General features: G+C 41.0%; 1 protein-coding gene across 5 annotated transcripts in view; it reads right to left on the reverse strand.

Annotated features, from left to right (window-relative positions):
• Positions 1-25,531, reverse strand: part of asap1b (ArfGAP with SH3 domain, ankyrin repeat and PH domain 1b) — a 48,510-nt gene that overhangs the window by 16,106 nt on the left and 6,873 nt on the right. For 3 of the 5 annotated variants that reach the window (XM_010781712.1, XM_010781709.1, XM_010781711.1), the window contains exons 2-14: positions 15,944-16,016; positions 13,894-14,039; positions 12,288-12,362; positions 11,799-11,848; positions 11,497-11,626; positions 7,249-7,334; positions 5,610-5,685; positions 4,995-5,081; positions 4,287-4,295; positions 3,931-4,031; positions 3,685-3,754; positions 1,294-1,381; positions 1,004-1,052 (exon numbers count right to left, since the gene is read on the reverse strand). In XM_010781712.1, coding sequence (XP_010780014.1) covers positions 1,004-1,052; positions 1,294-1,381; positions 3,685-3,754; positions 3,931-4,031; positions 4,287-4,295; positions 4,995-5,081; positions 5,610-5,685; positions 7,249-7,334; positions 11,497-11,626; positions 11,799-11,848; positions 12,288-12,362; positions 13,894-14,039; positions 15,944-16,016 — 1,040 coding nt within the window. The remainder of the gene's footprint in view (positions 1-1,003; positions 1,053-1,293; positions 1,382-3,684; positions 3,755-3,930; positions 4,032-4,286; positions 4,296-4,994; positions 5,082-5,609; positions 5,686-7,248; positions 7,335-11,496; positions 11,627-11,798; positions 11,849-12,287; positions 12,363-13,893; positions 14,040-15,943; positions 16,017-25,531) is intronic. The other 2 variants (XM_010781714.1, XM_010781710.1) reach the window with 1 other exon arrangement.

Genomic DNA, 25,531 nt, shown 5'->3' on the forward strand with positions numbered 1-25,531 from the left:
TACTAAATATTTAATGGAAAATCCTCTGAAGGTGCTGCTGCTGCAGTTGGAAGTGCGTGACGGAAGCAGCAGTGAAGAGCAGCTGAATCCCAGAGGATTACAAGTACATGGAGGTCCAGGGTTTAACCACAGCAAGGCAGCGTGCCACAATTCAAAGAGAGCTTCAAAAACAGATTTTAGACGAGTTCCGTATGATCGCCATAAGTTGCATTTTTTAAATAATTTAGTGTGTTTTCCCGTTTCAATTACTTTTTTGTATGTCCACAAATTTTATTTATATCAACAAACATAATACCATCCATCAATCTAAAATATTTCAATATTAGCCACATATTTTATTTAGCATTGCCCTTACTTAACATTTCATTTAGAAAAAGTGCACCCCCTGATTTACATTTTGTTTATTTATTTTTAATTTTCAGGGCAACCAGTGCCTAGGGTTTACATTTTTAAAGAATTTAAGAATTGACTAGATTACTTGTTTTGCTAACAAAGCTAGCTGTGTGGGTAGCTAACTACCATACCACCTTTTCATCAGCAAAAATCCGAAATATGTATCACTAATTGTTTTATATAACGTTGGTTGAATTCAAGAGGCAACCAGAACAACCACTTTTTGTTTACGTACAATATTTTTATTATATTTTATGCTAGCGTTTAAAAAAGAGTCTATGTGTAAATCAAAGTTGCTGTGGAATAATTTCATCATAAAAGTTGTTGACTTTCCGCGTGTGTGTCTGCGTGGGAAACAGCAGTATGAGGTTACAGAGACCTATAATACTGCAGACCACACATCCCACTGCTCTCCTCGCTGTGCCTCTGCCACCCACTCAACAGTCTCTCTTGTACTTCCTGTCTTTAAGAGAGCAGCCGCTAAACAACCCCTCCATTAATAAAAACTATTATCTTTGAGATCACAACACCAACTAATTTAGAAGCTTAGGGACGGATACAATTGAAAACCTTAAGAACATTTTTTTTTTCTTTGAGCAATATTACTCACATGACAAACTCTTGTTCATCCTCAGCTTGGAAATGATATGTCCGGTTATCTGTTGAATAAAGAAACAATGAGGTGAAGTAAAAACATTTCTTATCTTGCATTTTATAATACGAGAAGCAACTGACAACGTACAGTTATTCAAATTCATCACTTGTGTCCTAATTGTTGGACAAGCCTCAAAAGTAGTCAGTTATTCCTCCACAGATTAGCTTGATATTTAAAAAGGCAGATATTCTACAAACGCCTCATACTGATGTATATAGCTAACATTAAACACATTTAAAACCTACGAGAAATGAGATCAAAGCACTTCCTGTCCTCGGTGCTCGGCTTGACCTGGCAGGTGAGGAGGTTCAGTTTGACCGGCTGCCTGTTGGACTGAGGAGCAAAGACAGGTTTAGGGTCACAAAAAGCAGAAAGGAAATATAAAACCACATCTTATTAATATATTACACACACAGGGGTTTAAAAATAAAAAAACTTTGTGAGGTTCCATTTTTTAGAATGGCAGAAAATCTCAATTTAAAGAGGGCAAAGATGATTTTCGAATTGCTTTATTATTCGTTCCAGTGGTAAAAACTCTGAATATATGAAATGTACAATGATTTAAAACAGAAAGTAGCAACAAATACTCATATATGAGAAGATGCAACCACCAAATGGATGGTATTTTTATTATTATTTTCACTTACATGCTAAAAACACAAAGACTAAACAATGAAAATTATTTTAAAAAGAGGCTTATCAAGAAAACTGATTAAGGATGTACATGATTTATCAATATAATTTTAATTTCTTCTCTTCATTTATCTATTAATCAACACCATAGCTGTGTAATTTGCATATTAACAAGTTACAAAATGGTGTCACACTGAAACAGGTTGACCCCAGGACGCCATTGAGAATCTGGAGCGTCATGGCTGGGCTGTGTACTGTAATAATGGACCCACTTGGCACATGTATACTGAGCATTGTCCCCTGCCAGTGACAGGCAGCACGTGCTAATGAAATGCTAACAGGCTGTGATGAGCCGTGGAGCTCGGCTGGCCTGCTGGCAACCCGCCATGTCAACAAGAGTCACCTAGAGTTCAGCTGCCACAAGTTCTGACACCAGAAATAAGAACTTAAAGAGACTCCAGTCGGAAATAAATGTGTTATAAGATCTTATATATCTACCAAGAATAACACAACGCGAGTGATTGTACAACAGAACAATAGGAAGCCTTTCATGTCATATGTGACCACTTCCCAAGAGCTTGCAGCGAACACAAAGGATGTTATCATGGTTGAGGCAGCGGCTGTGGGAAAGTTGAAATCATGCTCACAAACTAACACTATTAAAACAGAAAGTGACCAATGAAAAATACTGAGGCTCACACACAGCAAGGGAGTTTCTGAATCTGAATACAGCACAGAGGATCTTCCTTAGGGCCTTCATATAGGTAAGGTTATTGAATAGTCTTTAACAAAGATGTGGTTATAAGGTGAATTATGTCATATTTTGGATGAATTGAATATTTTGTCTATTGTTTGTGTGCATTTATTCATACAAACCACTTTTTTCCAAAGATAAAGCAAATATAAAAAGCTTTCTGTACGTTTTTGGTCACCAATGATGTCCATCAAGTCATTTTAGTTTGAATGATGTTGATAGGCAGTGAGACTTGTGGTAGAGTGACATCACTACGCAATCATTGCTCTTGTATTGGCTAGAGCTCCATTTCTAAGACCAATCACAACCGTGCTAGCCAGCTAACCAATCTAAGCAGACTGGGCTCTGGTTTCAGAGAGAGGGTGAAAAGAGCAGCACAGGCAGTTTGAGAAAAATAAGGCACTTTTTAAACAATAAAGCTCGTAAACATTTCACAAAAGAGGCACAAAAAAAAAAATGAAATCTTAAAATGACCATAATAGGGTCCCTTTAACTTGTTGGTTTGTTGACATCAGGGAGATTCTTATCGGTCTTGATGCTTCAACATTTCTCAGTGTTTTTTAAACAATTCTTCAGATTCTTTATTTTTAAACATGACAGCTTTAAAGTGACAGTTAGGGTAACACAGCCAAAATGCACAGACTATACCTCGTTAATTCCAAAGTCCAATGAAACATTTCCTGTTTTTTTCTTTAAGTCCACAATTGGATCTGTCTTTGCCTGACGAGACATCTGCCACCGCTCTGCCACAATTAGCTAAACGTGGGGATTGTGCTAAGCTCCTCAGTCTTTATTTCAGACACAGTGGGAGGTTTTAAATCACAGCAAGTGTTACAGAGTTTATTCGGGTGTGATTTCAGTTTCTCTGGTTTCGCAACGAAGCAGCCACTGCAGCTGCACGGAGACGAGCCCTCAGACGTGCCAGCATACAGTACGCTCTCACTGCTCTCAGATGAGTCACCCAGGCGCAGCAGGCAGAGGGGGGAGGGGCGGCGAGAAGGGGGAGACGGGGTTGCCATGACAACCCATCTATGTCAATTCCACACTGCCAGCCTCCAGATTGAGAAAGCCCAACACTACCTCCCCGCATGATGTTCTCTCTTTGATCAGCAAAGTGTGATTGTGTGTGTGTATGTGTATGTGTGTGTGTGTGTGTGTGTGTGTGTGTGTGTGTGTGTGTGTGTGTGTGTGTGTGTGTGTGTGTGTGTGTGTGTGTGTGTGTGTGTGTGTGTGTGTGTGTGGTACTCACTGTGGCATGAGAGATGGTGAGCATGCCCCCCTTCACTGAGCACTGCCTCCTCTGCCAAACCTTCCTCAGTCTGTAAAAAAAGAGGGAGGGGGGGCTCATTAGGAAAGGACTTGTGTTCATGTGTTTCTTATCTGTGTGGACAAGTTTTGAAATTCTACATTTGAATGTTAATGTCTACAAGCTAATGTTTTGAATGCTACTTCCTCTTACTGTGTTGATGTATTAGTGTCTGTATTAGCGGCTTACCCATCACTCTTCTTCAGCAGGTAGCCTTTCTTCTCACTGCCAAACTCCTTGTTCCCCTGCAGCTGGTGCATGCTGTAGCCACCCTGCTTACTCTGCGAGTCCTGTGCGAATCCACACAAAATGTGCAAACACGCAAGGAATAACAACGTTAAACACAAGTTATATGCAGAGTATCTGCTGAAAGACATGCAGCACAGACACAAACACACTATACTTAAACGTCAAAACACAAGGTCTAATCTTAAACCAAAGAGCTAACAAGAAAATGACATCTATAAGGCATGCTCTGAAGCCTCTAAAAGGCCAAACCACTGAACAGACAAATGCCAGCATGCCCAACATGCACCAGAACTTACTCTTCTAGACTTGAATCCAGACAAGCAGAAGGCAGAAAGGGGGAGATAGAGGGGAGAGGTGTGAAAGATCCATCTCAGGTGCAAGGCGTTGAGTGTGAAAAAGTGTGCCGCCCACCCATGTACCATCAAATCCACAATATGCATGTTTTACTGTCGTGCCTACCGTGGGTGATATTAGCAAGAGAAGCTACAGGAAGTGAACATTAAATGTGAACGGCTGTCATGCAGAGAATGAATGTGTGAATCTACCACAGCAGGTTTTGTTTCTGATTAAATCCGGGGTTGGCAGGGTTTTAATGATGATGTGTTAAGTCGGGCAGTGAGGGGCTCTCCACTGAGCAGCCAGTGAGGCACAACACTGGTCACCAGCAAAGCCGACCACACACTGGCTACCAGCATGGTACAGCACTGGGCACTCGCTCTGTGCTGCAGGAGACAAGCTCCAAACCGTGGTGGTGGAAAATGTCTAACAAAAAATCCGTGTGGCACCTGGAGCAATATGGCTGTTTAAGTGAACCCCATTGCTGTGATTAGAATGATACGTCTCGGTTTGGGCCTTGTTAAGATTTCCACCTACTACAAGTTTACATTTGGCCAGTGTGTGTGTGTGTGTGTGTGTGTGTGTGTGTGTGTGTGTGTGTGTGTGTGTGTGTGTGTGTGTGTGTGTGTGTGTGTGTGTGTGTGTGTGTGTGTGTGTGAGCTGCCTACCTCCTTCTGGTCCAGCTGGAGGGAGGACTTGATCAGGTCGCGCAGGGCAGTCAGCTGCTTCTTCTCCTCATCCTGAGTTTGTTTGATCTGAGGAACACAAAAAGATGACTAGCTGTGTTTACAGGGGGATGTTTATTGTGCTGATAAAAGTGCCTCGTGTAAATACCAAGACTGAAATGAATTTATCTGCTACAAAATGAACTTATTTTGCTTTTTATTTCGTTTATATGGGAAGTTTCCAGGTGAGTCATGACAGTTGCTGCAGATGTGCTACTTCCCCTTTCGTGAGAACTGCAGGGCTTTAAAACGGCTGCTTCAGGAGAAAGCACAGCAGGACTTTATATAAGAAATGTTGGAGAGCAGTCAGTGTAGGCTCTACCATTCCAAACGTTTTTTATTATGTGTGTAAGATAGCCTTTTCTTTCCTGAAACCTACCGTAAAGCATATCAACAAGACTCTTTTATTTAGTCACTTTCTATAAGGGGTCATTATGCATACACTTCCTTTTTTAACCTCGGACACACAAAAAAGAAAACACACTTCAAGTACACTTTCTAGCTTAAGCAATAATGAATCTGATCAATAAGAGAGGCAAAATATGAAAAATAATTTACATTATAGAGATCAGCTGCCAGCTTCTCAATATACTGCTTCAGCTTATCCGCTGTCTTCAAGCCATCTTGGAAGAAACTGGAGAATAAAAAGGTAAATGTGAATCTCACTGACATCAACATGCACTGAATACATTTGAGAGTCGGTCATTTATGAGAATTACTACTTTGCAAATGTCAGGTGTTAAGACTTTTGGCCACTATAAAGGTCACACAGAGAGAGGGGGGGGGGGAGGGGGGATTGGTGCAGTTTATGTTTAATGTATAGCTGGGCTTGTTCTCGCCTTTGGGTCTTGGCACAGAAATGGTGGCTGTGCGTGTCCACAGCAGATTTGCAGAGGTGCTTAGCACATCCTGAAATCCATCACGGATCTGTCGGCGCGACACACCTCGATGCGGCGCTGTAGCCACAAATCACAGCTAATGACCTCCATCCCTCCATCCCCCTGCCCACCGCTCCTTTCCTCCGCTCATTACTTTCTCCGTCTCATCTCTCCTCTGCTTGTTTGCTTTTAATCTGAGCACTGAGGATCCCACTTGTGTCCTCCCACTCCATCCAGCTCCCACGTCAAGTACAAGGATGTTTAGTAAAAGTGTTTATGCTTCAGGTATAGCTTTTGGCCGTGACAACATTCTACCCACCACCACTGTTGTAAAGGTTTGGGAAATATGGACCCTAATAAGAATAATGTTCATTAAGAAGAGGAACATTTTCTCTAATAAGCAGAGAAAGTACTCTACTGGAAATGCCAGTACGGCTAACCGCCTTGCAACTTCCTGGTTAACCTTCTTCTATTGCTGCGCTTATGATGATCTCATTTCATTATTCTGGTGAGGAGTCAATGGCTCACTTTTCATTTAAGCCTCACAGACCGCCATTGCACAGTCCATTCATTATGAGGCAGTTGAGCATATCTAGGAAGCTGTTGTTTCATAATTAGAATTGAATTCTTGCATCCAAAAACCTACGTAATTCACTACATACCTAATTTGACATCATATAGTACTAATGTTGGGATGTTATTTAGAGAAGAACCAATGTATTTTCTGAAAGTGTCCGTGCTTCCTTGGGCCAATACTATTTTCAGTTAATTGCCGCCCTCAATTTGTTAAATGAAGAGCATCTGACGTGGAAAATAAACACAAACAGTTTTCTGGCTGTGAGCAGTCACTCCTCCCTGAGGTTCACATCGATTGCTTTTTTTGCCGCTAATCCGTCACCGCTGCTCCTTTTTTCAATCGATCAAGGCCCAGGTTGAATAGATTACATTGGGAAGTATATTGTTTTGTCCTGGTGTTATGACAGGACCTAGCAACTGCGCGAGAAGATTTGTCGTTCTGTCAAAAGGCGTCGTGAGCTGCGGTTCTGGCACAGAGAGCGCCCACTTATTTACCCACCAAACCCCACAGCTATCAGAACGTATCTGGATGATGACCTGTGCATATTTATGAGAGCTATATATACCCACGTGTGCACCCTCAAGGTCTGTGAATCATACAGGAGAAAAGGAAATTGACATCAAGAGCTGCAAAGACGGAGAGAGACACAACCTTTTTCTCTGACACATTTCTAAGGGGGTGTGATGCACACAACAGGGGAGACTCACAGATTCGGGTTCAGGGGGATTAAGGTGGTACTTACTTGCACTGAGCGTGGTAATACTTAATCAGGTTCTGGAGGAGGTCCACTCCTTTCTTGGTCTTGATCTCATTTACTTTGATCAGGTACTGCAAAGGAAAAGAGAAGTGCAGAGTTCAGTCAGGAGTTGAAATTCAGGGTGGGTTGAAATGATTTTTTTCTTGGGTTTAATGAGGCAGAGCTGTTACAGAGAATAAAGATGTTTCTGCCTTGCCATAGACACTGAAGAGTATGAACACTTTGCATTATGATAATCGCGTCTGAGTGCTTTGAGAAAGCTTTGATGTACGAGCCATGACTGCCTTGAAACCGGGAGTGGGGACTTAAGTGGTAGAACACACTTTCAGTACAGGAAAATACCGAACAGTCTGCCCTGATCTAAAAAAAGATTCAAAAAGGATGATATTTGCATCGTAAAAAGAGAGAAAAGCCTCCAGAGGAAGTGCTTTGTAGACGGCATGCTCAGTCTGAGTGTCTGAACATTCACAACAAATCTTCAGGCAAGGCTCCCACAAAACAAACAAATATATAATAATCTGAGTTTATCCTACAGCATGGAGATTTTTGAAAGAGTCAGACCACTTTTAGCTTCACAGCGAGATTTTATCATCCACACAAAAGCTTCCAACATACTGTTTCAATTTGCTCCTTACATCACGTGCGAGGATGCATGTGTACGCATGAGTGCATGTGTATGTGCGTATACGTGTGTATGCATGCATGTGCTGTCCCTTTGTCTGGCTGACAGCGCCCGTTGGATGGGAGATTATCCACATTTTGTCTGCGGCTTCAGTGTTTTCGGAGAGCGCTGCCGCAATGTGCGTGTTCGGACTCTTTTGTGCGAACGAGCAGCATCGCCGTGTCTGAGCAGGACATAATGCAGAGCGCTGAGCCCGGCCTTTCCGCACTCCTTCCCCATCAGCGGGGATGAAAAGGGCGAGAGAGGGAGAGCATCCAGTAATCTGGTGATTGAGTAACATAGAGAGGGAGAGAGCGTGAGAGTGCACGCACACACAGAGAAATGAGGTTAAGTGGGATGAACAGATTGTACCACTGACTGCAGCAACTCGCCCTCACACAGCAGCAACGCTCCGAGTTATTTTCTGATGACTGTTGATTTTAGGAAATGTCTTGATTATTCTGTCTCCTCTTTTTATTGGTTTACAGATAAATCACATAACTCTGTGGATGATGTAACACAAAAATGTTTCGCCTATGAAGTAGGTATTTAATGTGCAATTTGATCATTCCGGTATCAAAGTTGTTCATATTGTAAGGCTGTCATTTCCTATAATGGTAACGTCAAAAGAGAATAGAGAAATGCTTTAACAATTCTTGAATCGTCTTCAAAGAAATTGCTTTGAGACAAAATATCTGCAATTTACTGACATCAATGATTTTGACTGAGCAACATATACGGAAAGCTGGGACTTCATATTTTGAATACAAAGACTCAAATGGTGAATTGAAGTTATTGAAGTAACTGCTTCAGCTCGTATACCTTAGCAAAATAAAGTACATTATCTAGAAAATCAATAAAGTATATGCTAATGGTTAAAGTGCGCAGATATGATGAGGGTGTTTAGCAAACGCAGACAATAAAATCCTTGACTAATAAAAACCTTCTCACATCAAATGCCAAAAAAAATGGTTTAAGTACTAATTATGAATGGCTATATCATTCCAAATGTAACAAAATATATTAAAGAATAACAAGATAGCTATGGCGAAATCATTCTGATGGTTCCTTTATTACATTATATCATATGGCACAATAAGAAACCGCTATCTGAAGAGGTTGGTCAGATCAGAGGCTCAATAGCAATGATTCTTTAAATACAGTAGCAGCTGATGGGATATCTGGCTTTACATTTTTTTAACCTAAACACTGAACTGTACTTGGCTTGAAACACATCATATAGCCTATGTATAGAAATGATTCAATTCTGCTCGCATAAAAGAGCCATTTAAGGATTTTTTAAAACCGCAAAGTCGACTAACCACCATTTATAGAGAGGCTGGTTCAGTATCTAGTGGCCAAAACCACAAAGGCCTTTTGTCTGCTGCTTTCAGCCCGGAACAACCAACATGCACTGTTCACGGGACTCGTGCAGTCTTGTGAGGACAGCAAATCAGCATCATACTGTAAGTCAGCGCACAGACATGAAAAGTTCTGCTGGTCATTAGACATTTTAAATCAAATATGGACATGAGGCAGCCAATGAAAGAGGAAGCCAGGGCTAATACAACGTGGGAGCTACAACCCTGGCATCCAACATCAACTGGAGGCGGACTACAAAAATGTAAAATACACTGAGTGTTGAACAAATATTCTAAAATCATAAAGAGACAGAGAGTCAAAGGGGGACAGATATACAGCAAAGATACAGTGCGGGCTGAACAGCTGCATGCTAGCGTTAATGTAGTTTGAACATGATACGCATATTCTTAGATTCAGTTGGTCCAACATCCTAAAAACATGCTTCTAAAAACGTATGTGTCTATCTGTTTTTTAACAAATGTAGCCTTAATTAACAGGGGTTGAGTTTCAGCCCGCAGCACCTTAGTGAATCTATAGCATATTTACATCATCATTTACATAGCTATATCTACCAAATAGAAGAAATACAGTTGTGTTTGACCATGACAACCAAGAGAGCTTGCAATTGGCATCACGAAAAGGGATACAAATGATTTGGAGATAAGGGTTTCTTATTTGATGCCAGGGTTCATACTGTGACGATTCTAATTAACTTTAATACATTCCCGTTTAAGCCACGCTACTGATGTGGCTCTTTAGCGTTTAGATAACCATATACTGCAAAACTAATGAAATATCAGTAAACTGCAGCTTTACTTTGGGCTAATAATTAACCAGGCGAGTGAAAACATTATATCTGCTAAACATTAGCATGTTAGCATTGGCAGTGTGAGCATGCTAATGTTAGCACTTAGCTCTGTTAGCATGGCTGGAGTTATCTTTTCTTCTGTTGTTTTCTTATCCGTTTCACTTGTTTGATTTTTACCACTTTCTCGAAAACATTCAGATAAACTTGACATCCTTAAAGACCTGTTCTGCGGCAGACTACAAAGTGTGAACACAGGTGGGAAATATGAGCAAAAGGAACAAAAGTGTTTTACATTTTTGGTAAGGGCTCTATACAGTATACTGTGCAGGACACACGTACTGTTAGAGGAGGGCAGCTCAGCGTTAGAGGAGGGCAGCTCAGCATGGGAGGCCACAAAAGGACTGCAGCAAGTTCTGTTGTGAATAATTCACACAACCAGCAGCAGTGCACCGGCATCGGCCCATTATGTAATTTGAGTCAAAAATCCTAACAGGATAAAACAGTGAACAAGGCGTAGGCGTCACCACCCACGACTAGAGAGGATTTTTGGCAAAGGAAAGTGAGATATAACAGTTTGTTCTGAGTCTCTTGAGCACATAAAGAACTCACATTTGTTTTACACTTAATTCTAGCAGTCGGATTTCTTTAAGTGTTAGTCTTTGAGCGATAAAATGGAAGATAACTCAAACTGTGTCACAACACGCTGGGAAGCAAACAAGTCCACTGAACTTGAAGAACATCTGAAAACGCTTAAATTAATGTCCAACAGTTTTACTTTTTATTATTAGCTGCTCAAATATCAACTCATCACTGGCCATGAGATGTTTAATGTTATATTCAGTCGTGCGTTGCTCATTAATTAATGTATCTTTTGGGGCTGCTGTAATCCCTACATGTGGAGCTGCAGGAATTTTAAAGATATTCTCTAAATTATTCAAATTATCTTGAGAGAAAAAAAGTCAACTGGAGCTTAAGATTCCCTTTAAATGCAGCTGGTACCGAAGACTTTACATACATATACATATATGATTTTAATAAGTGGGTGCTCAAACCAAAAATAGCACTGCGTTGGCGGGTTCAAGTTGCTTCAAAGAAGGACGAACCACATTAAAGAAACGGTTGGATTTGGGTGTCATGAGCCATAATAAAACGGTTATATAATGTCCCCATTCAGTCCAAATAATGCATACAAATACAAAAATAATAATATGAAACGCTTCATTGTGAGGGTGAATTTGTGATTTACAAAGAGACAGCATCATAAAAGAGGATATTTGGACGGATCACAATGCTGTGCTGTGGGGATTTAACCTGTAATGTGGCCCTGGCTAACGGCTGGGTTCCTCTGATGTTTGATGCCGACCAAAAATGTATTTTAACGTAGCTTCATTTCACAACCTACCTCGCACATCTGCAGCTGGAAGAGACGCCGCTCCTTCTCCATCTCCTCGGCGATCTCAGCCCCGGTGATCTCAGTGCGGATCATGCCGTGTTGCTTGGCGTGCTCTCTCTTCTCCTTCTCGATCTTTGTACTGTCACACAGGAGAGGATAATGACTATTCTTGTATATTTTTACATCATCAGTGTAGGTTTGTGTATGCAATATCTTCTGGCGGACGCAAACAATACTGCTGCATTAGAAACCCTGTTTGATTCATTATTCATCTTTAATGAGCAAAAGTGCAACTTTAATTATCCACTTACAACTTGGCCTCGTAGTCTTTCCATGCCTTGTCGAAGGGCTTCTTAATGTCCTGCGGGAACAAAGGAGGACAAGCATCAGCAAACAGAGAGGTCACCGTGGGGACGGAGTTATTCGCAGAGTTGGATCACTACCAGAATTCCAACAAATGCCTCCCTCCGCTCATTTTATTTATGCTCTGGACGTCTGGCGAGCGACCGCACCCCTCCTTGTACCCCAAACAACAACGGTTCATGACCCAGTTACTCGCCACCCGCCTCAAGCAAAACTCAAAGACAGTGTTTACTCTCTGGGAGATTTACAGTGGGAGCTTTTAAACAGAGCACTCTCCCCCGTGTCCATGGCCTCTTCTCGCTTACACTCAACTTACAGTGGTTAAAAGAGAGATCTGCTGACGAGGCGTTTATTTTTTCCCTGCCTTTGCCGTGAGAGGAGCGGGGGAGGGAAGAAAAAAATGTCAAGAAGAGAAAATGTTTTACAGTAAACCTTACCCCTTTCACGCCTTTCAGATCGCCCTTCAGCAGCGAGTCCAGAGTGAAGATGACATTGTGGCTGAGGCTCTGGAGCTTTGAGTACACACACATTTATAATTACAGTTAGAATGTAGCTGTTGCCACAATAAATCACAGATAACATCACACAGGCTGGACTCATCTCACAAACAAGTATTGTCTGTGTTGCTCGATATAATTCATTACTCCAGAGATCCATTGTTTTGTTTATAAAAAAACATCAATGATCCACATGGTTACACTGGGTGACATGTCATTTGATTCATTGGTAATATAAAATATTGATTAGTGCAGCTTTATGGGTCTGAGTAACGTAGACACGGAATGGCAGTTGTTAAGTACAGAAAGGTGGATTGTTCAAATTGTTGTCTTTTGAGGAGAAAAATCAAGCCGGCCTTATCCTTTAACCCACAATGCATCATTGACACATTCTGCATACGGCTGACTGAAGTCATCGGCAACATAATGGCAAAAGTGCAAGTTAGTCTATTGAAGAATTAGCATGTTGCCAAGTACTTGGGTTGCTCAGCAGCTCTAACCATTAGGATCAGGAAGGTCATTTACAACAGTACGAAGCATTTAAGTCCCTGTTGTTGTTAGCCAAGTCCGCACAGACACACGGTCAAGGAAGTAAACAACCCCTAATGGGGGCTAATGTGCTTCTTAAGTGCCCGTCTTGCATATGTCCAACGTCAGGATCAATCCACTACTGGCCGGCTGCCGGTGTGCATCCTGGAAGCGGGTCTTTTAGTGCAGCATTATCAAAAAAAGGGGGGAATTTCCATTGATAAAGCCAAGGCCAAATGCATCTATAAAATCCTTACATTTAAGCCGATAACACATGTAGAACATCTAGGACAAGCACAATTCATCAATTCTCATTTGCAGCGTTCGCACATACCAGCAGCCTTAGGGGCGTAGATATTGAAGTGTAAAAAAGTCACTCAATAAAACACTCAAAATAGAAACTAGGGGAAAACTAAGAGTAGGGATCATTTCACTTTGCAGGTATGAAAGTAGCGCCAACTGGTGGATGATTTAGGAACGTTTAAGGACACACACAGTTGTTCCTGGTGCTGCCGAGTGTATTCATGGAGTCTAATCTCGCTGTCAGCCACACAGGAAGAGAGGGAGAGAGCGGCGACTGGCTCTTCTTCTAACAACAATCACTCACAGAGGATTCAAACAGGACACATTATTCAACAGAAACGTCAGGGGAAATCCACGGCAGGAAGATAAGAGCTGCGAGTGGGGGAAATAACACAAAGCTCGGGGGGTGGATACAGCCGCAGTCAGCTATACCGTCCAAACGAGATGACAGCACTCACTGTGTAGGCACATTTTACAGTTTTGAGTGTGGAGACTGATGAACCTTTATTCTGTGAGGAATCAGCATTAATAACCTCTTGACCTTCCCCACTACTAGCCTCATCTCTACTCTAATCCTAATCTTAACACCAAATCCTAAACCACTTAGAAGTAGAGACAGAAACTCTCTTCAGAAAGTATTCTTCTTTCTATCCATGTAAGGAGAAGCACACATAGAGCTCTCTGAAACATTTGACTGACATTACGTTGGACTCACCAGGTTCTTCAGCAGGGCAGACAGCTCCTTGGTGAGGGAGGAGAACTTGACAAAAGCCGTACCCAGGTCGGGGTTTTCCCGGCTGATGAAGTTGCTGCCAAATTTATCCAGAGCCTGAGTGTAGTTCTCTTCATTCTGGACGTGGTCTGTGTGGGAAACAGAGGAGAAGGTTCAACCACTGGTCAGTTAACTGCCCAGAAGTCTGGCTGATGATTAGCATGGTTAGCATGTGTACAGGGAAGGAAGTGGACGATAGCATTTGCATGTCTTGATGGTGGTTAGCTGCAGGTGCAACGCTCACAAAGGTAATGGTTGGCTGGGTGTCAAACCTCAGCACTTTGTATTACCAACCGAAATGTGTCCGCAGATCTGAATATTAAAAACTGTCAAGTACAAAAAGATGGCCGGTGTTCTTATCACATAGTGTCTGTTTTACATTTGAATACAGATAGTTTGCTGGTGAAGTTGACTCCGTGGGTCACAGCTCTTAAAAGAATATCCAAACGGTTTGATATATGTTACAACAAGAATATAAGTTAAAGACAATTGAAGAAAAAGGGCTAAGAACAAAAAAGGAAATCAGTGAAATGCCATTCTTTGTTCGAAAAAAGCAACACAGGAAAACACCTGGAGGAAAAAAGCTTATAAATCTTCTAACATCTACTTGTGATGTTCATAATAATGGCAGAAATATTCAACACATCCTTCCAATGGAAAGGTCCTTCATCAGTGCACCAACTTAAGTAATACAATAACACGTGACCTTCACCAGGAATTTCTGATCAGTGCTGCTCCACAGAGACTGCGTTTTATAAATGTTGACTATATTTAGTCGTGCTGATACGCAGGAAATGTCAGCATAACGAGACGTGTGGTTTTCTGTGAGCGGCAGCTGGAGGCATCAGTCAAACAGCAGCATCATCTGTCCTTGTGATGGATGGGGAGGGGCTGCAGGGGGAGTGATGTTCACGCGGTTGCCAAGTCTGAGGAAGAGTCCTGAGAGGGAGGTCAGGTGAGAGTAACACCCTGCAGAGCTCCTTCCTGCAGCAGCCATTTTGATCTTTTGGCATACTGAAATTCAAAAACCTAGTTTGTTTGGCATGTATGGGCCAAGAAAATACTGAATGTATATGTGAGGATTCAGTATTTGTGTGTGTGAATGTTATTCCTGGAATCAAACCAAATCTTTGACACTATTTATGGTCTGCTCCAGCCATTTAATGTGTTTACTAGCAGCAATTAGCTCTCTTTATAGTAGGTTTTATTAGCTGTGGTGGCTATGCTAGCTAGCTTTGGTAGATGGTGTTAGCATATACTTGCCCACACATTCCACGTGCCTTTATTTATATATATTTGTAATAGAAATCAATCATATTAAGTTCTATTTCTCATATATATGTGGTTGTTGTGTCTCCATATAAACCATAACTGATATTTTAAAGATTACAAAATGTTGTTTTTCTCAGATTCTAACCATTTCTTACATTTGCAGGTGGCAAAAACATCCCATTCTTATTTCTATTTTGAGATCATATACAGTTTTTTTTTGCTCAACACCACTAGGTTTAGCCAAAGCCACTAACTATTGAAGCAAGTGGCTTGAACTAAGACATTTGACTTGAGTTGTTCCACTTGTTATGAGGCTTTTAGAGTTTCTCATACAAAGAGTCACACTGGCAGTAAGGTAGTCTGTCTTTTCTCTGGAGGGCAACCACACTTTATTTGGTAGACACGCAGCTGAAACTGTCAATTTAAAGGGTGGAGACTGCTCTCAAAAGTATTCTGTGGAAAATTACTGAGGATCCGTGCCACAGCAACGAGCAAAACAAACTCAGGTGTCGGATTCTGGGACAGCCTGAAAACACAAAACGCCATCTGTTCCACAAAAGGCAATGTCCCGGACAACAACGAAAAAAGCATTTGTATTAAATATATCTTAGAGATCCTGGGTTATCCTCTGGGGGTTTTCTTTGGAAAGGGTTATGAGTACGTAACCAACCATCAGCTAAAGCATGCTAAGGCCTGGTATATTTAGAACAGACAGTCTCACCTTGTCCTGAATTGTAGATGGCCTTCACTGATTTCTTCACCTTCTGCAGAGATGTTCGATCCTGGTCCAACGCCTGAGAAAAAAAAGGAGAGGAAGCTTTTAAAAATCTATTCATCCTTGAAGAACATATTGAAGACATTAATATCAAAGGACGTCAGGGATAATGGGGATTTAATGCTACAGCAAACTTGAAGAATTTAGAGCATTAACACAATATTTGCTCAGTAATTCAAACCATTCATATTCAGTAAAGCTAAGAAACAGTGTTTGACCTGAATATGGCATTTTTATTATTTCAATTCTAACAGCTGGAGCAAAGCCTTTGTGCTCAAAGCTAAATAAATAAGCAGGTTCTCTAATTGTTTAGGATATTTATTAGGATAATTACTCATAATGAAACATATTAATGCTAGAAAAGTAAACACAGTCAGTGACCTATTGTTACTGTGAGTTATCCGTCTCACTTTATTGTAATTTTTTAGAGATTAATGTTCCGGGTTCAGCACCCAAAGCGCATAGGAGTTGAAATAATGACCAATATAAATAGAAAACCACTTCCAAAGACGCCATAGATCATAACACTGGTGGTAACTCATTTAGCGAAGATTCATATCTATATTTAGAGAAAATCCTGCAACGCTATTTAAGACAAAGCCATTCTAGGTTGACCCTTGAACTGATTTACCGCTCGCTTAAAACTGCTTCACGCACAAGGAAAATTCATCATCATAAACATCATCCACATAAAGAAAGACTCAGCATGTGCCCGTATTCGCTCAGCTTACTCCCTGCAAGAGAATAACTCAACTACATCTGAAGTTACAACACATTCAAACACATTATGATTTGTGCCCTGAAAGCTAAACACAGTACATTTCACTCGAGGAAGACATGTGACATTTTTAATTAGCAGATATTCTTACAATTGCATTTAGATTTTTAAGCCATTTTTTTTCTTTTTCAACCAGTCTTATAATAATCTTTCATTTTTATTCAAATACTGTTTTCTTCTCATAACCTCATCTGTAAGCATTTGTTAATGTTGTTCTAAGTTTGAGCTTTTTTGCTGTTTTTATTGCCTTTTTCAATGAATATATTTTACGATGATATTATTATATGTTAATAACAAAGGAATAATTTGCAATCTGCAGATATAATGCGCTCTTATTTGTGAATATGGTACATTGTTGTTGACACATTTATTAAAACATGTGGATAATAGACTGTCTGATACTTTCAATCACTTGATTACATGTTTGGCAATTGTTTAATTTAAACCACATTTAAACCTTAAAAAGTGTGATCAGATTAACTGCTATTTTTATTTTTTTATTTTCAGTAAAGGAAACAATTTGAACTCTTGGTAAGAAATGTTTACTTAATTTGACTTTGAGGACATTCTGAATGCATACATGAAAGTACATTATGCCTGCATGGATACAAAATCCCAATGCATTTGTCCACAAGCACGATATGTCCAATAAGTGATAAAACTCTATTATTCCACAACACCTTCCCTGTTATTCTCTTTACAGCAGTTATTTACCATCCCTTTTTCACAGAGTGTCATCTGTAACCACCGTGTGATGAAATAGAAGGAGGATGTTTCTTTGTTGGGATTATTGAAGTTAAATGCTACAGGACGCTCCGATCTGCCTCATGAATGGAGAATGCAGCAAAATTGAGGTCAAGCATTTATTCCTGCTGCGTGCTCAACAACCACTGCAACAACAAGGAAACCACCTGTCATACAAAACGCTGTCTGTCTGTGTGACGTTTATTATTATTTTATATTGAGCAGAGACCATCGGGAGATGCTTCAGAAACTCAGTAAAACACAAACGCACCGGAATGACTTTCCACTAAATGATTTAAAATGTGAGCTGGTATTGGTAGACATCACACTAATTGGTCCTGACAGTACAATGATTTCATATGCAGACCATCCTAACCAGAGGGAATGGAAGCATTACTGCCATGTTTGCTTGTAATGGATGATAAACACCAGCAAACACACCATTACATCAAGGTCAGGCGGTTAAGAACAAAAGCGCACACACTCAACAGAAGGCTAATTACTTTTTGCACATTAATTAAGGCTTCTCCAGTCTGCCCTGGACAGCTTTACATGGCTCTTCCCCAATTATGGCAGCAGTAGATTGCCCGCTGCAGGGCCCTTTCTGCCGGGGGCCAGACCCTTTGATCCCCCTGGATATGGGAACTCTGCTGCCCAACACAACCCCTCATTATTAAGTTGTGTTTGGCTAAACAGTGGCAAGGCAAGCTTGTGCATGTTTGTAGTACCATTATCTTGGCCAAAATGGGTTTTCTCTCAATAATCACTATAATTAAAATCTTCAAAGAGCATAAAAACATACTTAATAGATTACAAAGCTCAGGTTGCTCATCCCGAAAACATGGGAAGCGAAGTGGTTATCTTGGGTTTTCAAAGATCAAATACAATTCGAAGACGTCACCATGAGGTTCCTTGTAACTGTGAGAGATAGTTTCAATTATTAATAGACTAAAACGTGAATTATTTAAAGCAAATAAAACATAAATCCGCAGACTTCTTTTCATATAGCAGCGAATCCAGCTAAATGATTGGATACGTTCTGCATTAGATCCCCATAGCAGCCGACACATTTACTAACAAGCTGCGTCACTCGCTCTTTCCGCAACACACCAAACCCGCCCCCCCCCCCCCTCGTCACTCAGTAGTCAGTCTTCATTGAAACGTCTTCAAAGTCAATCTGTGATTATTCAGAGGCTGCAGTGCCGTGTGCTGATTAGGATGAAGAGCACGAACAAGAGGCTGAGCAGGCTGCCTGGCGTTGTGGTGCTCATGTTGAGAGCAGCTGGCACCGCCACCCAAGGGGTCACCCATAATCCACTCTGTCTGTTTTTGTAATTACATATTCAGCAGTAATATAACAGCCTTTACAGATTCACTTCTTTAGCTGTTTTGTTATTTGGATTTATGGTGAGATTGTCCATACGAATCTGATTAAAGAAATGCTTTGTGCTGTTTATGTTGTATACAAAGACAGAAGACTCATTCATACATTGGCCAGTACTCTTTAAATGGTAAATGATACCAATGTATCTTGAAGATAGGGTTTGTTAAAGCTCTTATCCTTCATATTTTTAGTGGGATAAAAAGAATCAATGAAATAGCACTGTCTTGGCACACATGCTTTACAAACCCCTTGGCAACAGGAAAGAATGCATCCAAACTCAGCTCTCCAAAAGGCAGACAACTATTGAATATATTTAAATTGTATCTGTCTGCCAGGAACCAATGGCAAGCTCCCAATCAACCCGGGGGGATTTGAAAGTGTGACAATGCCAAAACATCTGCGCTCGTTTGTCCAAGTGACGCATGCAAACGATTTATTTAGAGAAAAAAAACAAGGGATAAAATAAGTTTTGTTATTCCACTGAGAAATATCTATCATGAAGAACCATGTGTGCTCTGAAAGTCAACATGTCAGTGTCAGAATGCTTTTAAGTAGAAGTCTGTCAGAAACGGAGCCAAGGAGGTCAAGGGCCAGCTTATAGGAGGTGAAGGGCGGTGGTGGCGCATGGTTTCTCAGAAGGAACAGATTTTATACCCAGCGTGAGCTCCGAAAGTTTGTCAAATGTATGACGGTCAAATTCAGGAGGCAGGAAAAGCTCTTTAATACTGTTCAAACATGGTTTTTTTAAGTGAAATATTCACTTCTTAAAGCACACAAAGGCAATCATTAAAACATTGAGAGCTTTGATTAGGCTGGGTGGACTGATGCCTCAGAGTATTGAGTGCTGTTTTTTGGTATTGATTGTAAGGTCAATAAGGTTGACACCAAATACATAGATCCATCTGACATGAGATTGGATGATGTAAGATTATCAGTTGGTGGTTTAAAAAAGCAATCAAATAGTCAATAACTCAACATTATTGTTTTGTTCAACAGTATAAATAACCAAAAGTAAATGCATCACTTTATATTCTAAAGGCTGGAAAGCAGGGAAGTTTTTATAGTTCAGCTTTTTTTTTTTTAAATGACTGCTGCAATTGATGCAGGTTTAGATAAATATCAGTTGAAGAGCACTTGGCACCCACAAACCACTTCATCGTCAACAAATATCTTCAATGAAAGCAGACTGATTGAGGACAAAGAGTGGGGGGGAAATCACCATCCTTTTATGCAAAACCTGGCACATGATTGCTAAAGATGGGAAATATAACAAAACAGTATAGTCTTAGTCCATGAATCCAACAGAGATGTGCCAAAAACCGACAAACATTGGGAGCGTGCAGCTAACATCTTGGTGTTCTGGGCGTTTGGTCAGACAAACCAAGCCATTCCCAAGAGTCCGTTTGTTATTTCAAAGTTAAAATAGAAATAACCCTTGAAAGAACCCATATGACCAAAGGGGTTAATAGGGCTGACTTCCTGGTTCCCAAACAACCGCACCTAGTCATGCCGTTGAGGTTGAATCCTTGGGGGAGATTGGTGGTTGAAGTGACTGGGCATGACTGACTGGAGGCCGTCTCAGCTTCACGCTTCCTGCCCCGGGCCTTATCCTCACTCAGCAGCACTGCCGTTTCCCCTGCAGCCGTCCTTTGACAGGAAGCAGGAAGCGGCCAGGCTTGTCGGTGTCCTGTCCCGGGTCGTCAGCATTCCGTCTAATGACACTAACTGCTCTCCGCTGACAGCTGGAGAGTAAAACAAAAGACGCTTTCTGGGTGTTTTTCTTCGTCTGCTGATCCACTCTTAAGACTCCTGCTCTGTCCCTTTCATGGCCCGTTAGTCGTCTTTCTCATTTCCTTTCTGAACTCATCCTTCCCACTTCGGCATTTGGCATCGCACTGTCGCTGTGGTTGTACGGTAACCTTGGAGATGTGGTGTGGCCGTGTCACACGTCAGCTCAACATTCTTCATCGTGGAGATTTTGGGAAGCTCTGACTAACTCTGCTCTCTGTTTGTCAGCAGAACTGAACTATGCCACTGTGGCAGATTTTACTTTTCACCCAGATAAGATCAGAGACCCAAGCTCTCCGAATTGCTGTTAAGCTGATTAATTCCCAGAAGAAGAAACGGGAATGTGTGTTTGATTCCTGTTTCACTCAGTCACATCCTTTCTGACTCAAAGCTAAACTGAAAGATACACTTGAATACAGAAAATGTTCACATACTGAACATTACAGCAATAATGGCTTTTCACGTTCTGTTAATATGAACAAGTCAAAGAGGATATCACTGTCTGTCGAGTCTATGTGTCTGTCTGTTGAGTCTATGTGGCATGAGTCAAGCAGGAAGGGCGGGGAGCTGCTTTCATTGGCAGGACACAAATGCACATCCTTTTTTTCTGGGTCTGCAGCAGGAGAGGCCTTCAGATTTCCAAGTGGAATGGGAAAAATGAGAGGATGTAACATTTTCAAAAGCAGCTGAGGTAGGATGGCCTATTTTTCGACACAAACACAGAAACACGGAAATACTGAAAGAGAGCGATTGACTGCCAGTGGTTTTGGTTAAGAGGTGTATCAGAACGACCACATGACTAATGTAGTGCATCTGAAATGGATAATAAAAACGAGAAGTATGAATGACACTTCGTCTTATTCATGGTTTTCAAATGAATGAGGATCCCAAATTTGTATCAACATGAAACCTACTTTAGATTAACCATCGCAGCTGTCTTTTTTTAAACTGGGATTAGTATATAACTATAGTTCTTCTTTATAGTGGGAAATAAGAACATTTTGGATGCCATCTAGCAACTTTTTAGTACAAGGAGCTGCAAAACTAACATTATACCTTGTCATTGTCATACCCCTCGTGTTTGATTTTTGTTTAAGTCATTGGCAAGATGCTTTATCATGAGGTATTCTGTTAATCAATGAGACTAAGAGTCAAATTATAACTTCAAATGACATGCAATAGCTTAGATGGTTAGGATATTTCAGTCTGGATAAAGTATCTGACAGACTGACCGACCGACAGCTAGCCCAAAATGATAAGGATTTCAGTTATTACAAAAAAGTAGCTGCAGAGCAATTCATGCCATCATTTGATTTTCACCAAAAGGCTTTGAAATAGCACTGCCTGAGTGCATTAGATCTGATACCTTGTATAATATTACCCCTGGCCTGTACGTTCAAATATCAGCTTATCATGATAGCAACACTTCCTGTATTGCTCAGCCTACTTAAGAGTCAGATTTTCCAGCATGCAGCTCGTTGATGCATCGCTTTTTGCAGCCAACTCAATTCTCATTTGTGGCAACCTCCCATTAGCACTTCAATGTCCCACAAGGAAGTCCAAACCACAATGAAATGTCAACAGTCCCTGCTCTGCACAGTATCACCAAGTGATGTTACTTTGACTACGAATAAAATACATTTACAGCGGGGATACAACAATCTCAGGAAAATATTACTCACACGCTGAGTCACTGGGTAAGATATCTGCTCTAATTGATTTATATCTAATGCATAAATCCTGACTTGCTAATGTTATTGGCCTCTAAGAACGTCAATACTAGTCAGAGATTACTCCATAACGTATTGCTGCTATTAGCATGCAGATTTCTGATAGAGAAATGAACTGCTCAGCTGTGTGCTTCCTGTGCTGAGTGTAGTGCGGCCACACGGTGGATGAAGCCAAGTCGCCGAGCTGCTAAGACGCCGTCTCTTTGCCGCAGATCTCACAGGAACTGACACGCATGCGTGCAGCCGGCGAAAATCCAAGCCGAGCATGCAGCAGCGTTACATTCACACTTCATTTGGTGGCTTCCCTCTGCGATGCTTGCTCTCTCTTTCTCTCACTCTCAGCGCACTACTTTTTTTTTGTTCTTCGAGCAATGTGCATGTTTTCTCTATCCCACCCACACACCGCTGCATTAGACTGCACTCACCAAACGTACCATTAAAAAAAAGCTGCATACCTTTATCTGTATTGTGTCTACCAGTCAGGAAGTCATTATTCATGTGAAGCAGCTGCTATTAACAGGGGAATAGTGGGAGGAATTGCAGCTGATGATTACAAAAATGACAACTGGCATCCTGTTTCTCATTGTGTTTGATATGCCACAGAAAAACAAAAAGAGTAAACAGGTTGTTTCCTGAAGAAAAAACATTACAACTCAGGAAACATATTTCTAGTCAGGGTTGGAGGAACAATTATAAATGGTTGTGGATTTTGGCTTCAAATGTATCCTTTATTCCTAGAAATGCCAATAATTACAAACAGAGATGCAACCAAAGCTATATGGAGGACCTATCAACCTGCAGGTTATTTCTTTTTATTTCAACATATTTTCATTTGGCATACAACAAGCTAGAATAATGTCCAAAGTAACATCCTTACCAACAAACATTTGAATGCCCAATCAAGTTATTCGGTTGACAGCTAATCCTCCCAATTGAGACGATGAGGCAAAACCTTGGTAATTTATAGAGAATACTTTGTTGCTTTGAGTGTTTGAGTATTGATCATTCATCACATTTCTACAATACGACACTAGAACAGCTGGAAAAAGACCAACTAACAAAACAGCACTGCGTAGGTTGATGAAAGATAACCTAAAATAAACTACTCCAAGCTTTTATCTTAAATCTTTCACTTATCACTGATCGGCTGATAAGCCTGCCAGCTTTGCTACCTAACCCTCCAGCAACTCACATTGTAAAGGCACTTTAGGGCAATCTGCCAAAGAATTTGCTCCCTTGATAAACACGCGCAATCTAAAGAAAAGTTATTTTTCTAGCCTCTGAGTAACACTCCTGCTCAACCGCTCGGTCATGATTCCCTGGCCAAAGTCACAGCCTCTTCAGAGCTTTACAGCATTCCTTGAAGTTTGTCTGCAGACCAGTCTCGAATTTCACACTTTATTGGACTCTGCTGGGTGAGCGAGCAGCTATTCCAAAACCACAGGTGTATCCACTCCCACAGGCCATTTGGACGCTCGCATATTTTAAGCAACTAGACACACAGAGGAACTGAAGTAAGGCGTAACTTCTTAATGCACATTTCCACTTGGATTTCCCCATGTGAGTACTTTCAGCGAGTGGAGCTCTGACAGCTGCTGTTATGATGTGGAAAAGGAAGTGATGTTAGACTTTTCACTGACTTTAAATGGACTTGTCTTGAAGGCCTGTCAATGCCTTTCCTGCAGGCTTGAATGCACTTGGCTGTGCTGGAAAAGGTTGTATACAAATTCGACACTGAAGAGATCTATCAATTGTTCAGCTGCAGCACACACACACACACACACACACACACACACACACACACACACACACACACACACACACACACACACACACACACACACACACACACACACACACACACACACACACACACACACACACACACACACACACACACACACACACACACACACACACACACACACACACACACACACACACACACACACTCCAGGGCCAAACACCACCAAAGAGCACAGACAGACAAGAGATGCACTGTTTACCCCCCAGGCCACAATAAGATGTCACGGGACAACCGTGTCTCCTGGTTCTGCAGGGCAGTCAACAATGTTAGAATCAAAGAAGAAGAGCAAAAAAAATGCTAAGTATTGAACTGAGGAGAGACCAATCTATGCTAACAAATCTCACAATGAAAATGCTAACATGTTTAGCAGGTATAATGTTTACCATGTTCACCATCTTTGTTCAGGGTGTTAATAAGCGTAATTTATGTCTTAGCATTTAACACAAAGTACACCTGAGTCTGATGGTAATGTCATTAGTTTGCTGATTTTTCTATTATAAACCAAAGTTATAAACAAACTGAAATGTTGACCAGAGTGTGCTAAATAAAGGAAGGTATTTCCGTTCTTCCTGAGGCGTGTGTACCAAATATCTTAGCAATCCATCCAATAGATGTCCAGATACATCAGTCGAGCGACAAATGTCAGCTGGTGGTGCTAAAGGTCAAGTCAGGGGAAAGTCAGCAGGATGAATCCTCTAAAAGTCATGAATGTCTGGATCAAATATTGTAGGAATCCATCTTATAGTTGTTGAGATCTTTTCAGTCCATCAGGTGGACTGATTGACCTTCATTGTCTGACTTATTGGGTAGCCCAAATGCTAGCATGACATGCTAAGTTGTTAAATACAATAATTACCTACAAGGTTCAATATGTACCTGAAACATACAAGTTTTTCTGTTTTTGTAAAGGAAGTAGCATTTGTTTATTTTGAAAGACAGAATATTTACATAAATTGATGAAAATAATCAAAAGTTGTAGTAGCCCAAGTCAGCCATCTTTATAAAGCGGACAATATTGTATAAGATATAATGTAAATGTATCCCAGTTGTTAGCTACATTGATGCACAAAGAGTTTTTCCATGAGAGATTAAAATGGCTGTCGATGGAGCAAGACTTAAACACCATCTATCCGTGTGAGGTAGGGTGCAAACAGATGTGAACACTGGCCCCCTCTTCCTCGCCTAAATCTGGGGTAGAGCAGGCGGATCAGAGTGCCGGGGCAGAGTCTGGTCCGGGGCTAATCCGCTGCCGGCTAATAGCCCTTGATGATATACGCAGTGCAGCTGTGGCAGGAAGGTAGGC

This window comes from Notothenia coriiceps, unplaced genomic scaffold (assembly GCF_000735185.1).
Source record: "Notothenia coriiceps isolate Sejong01 unplaced genomic scaffold, NC01 NC01_scaffold00023527, whole genome shotgun sequence".
NCBI lineage: Eukaryota > Metazoa > Chordata > Actinopteri > Perciformes > Nototheniidae > Notothenia > Notothenia coriiceps.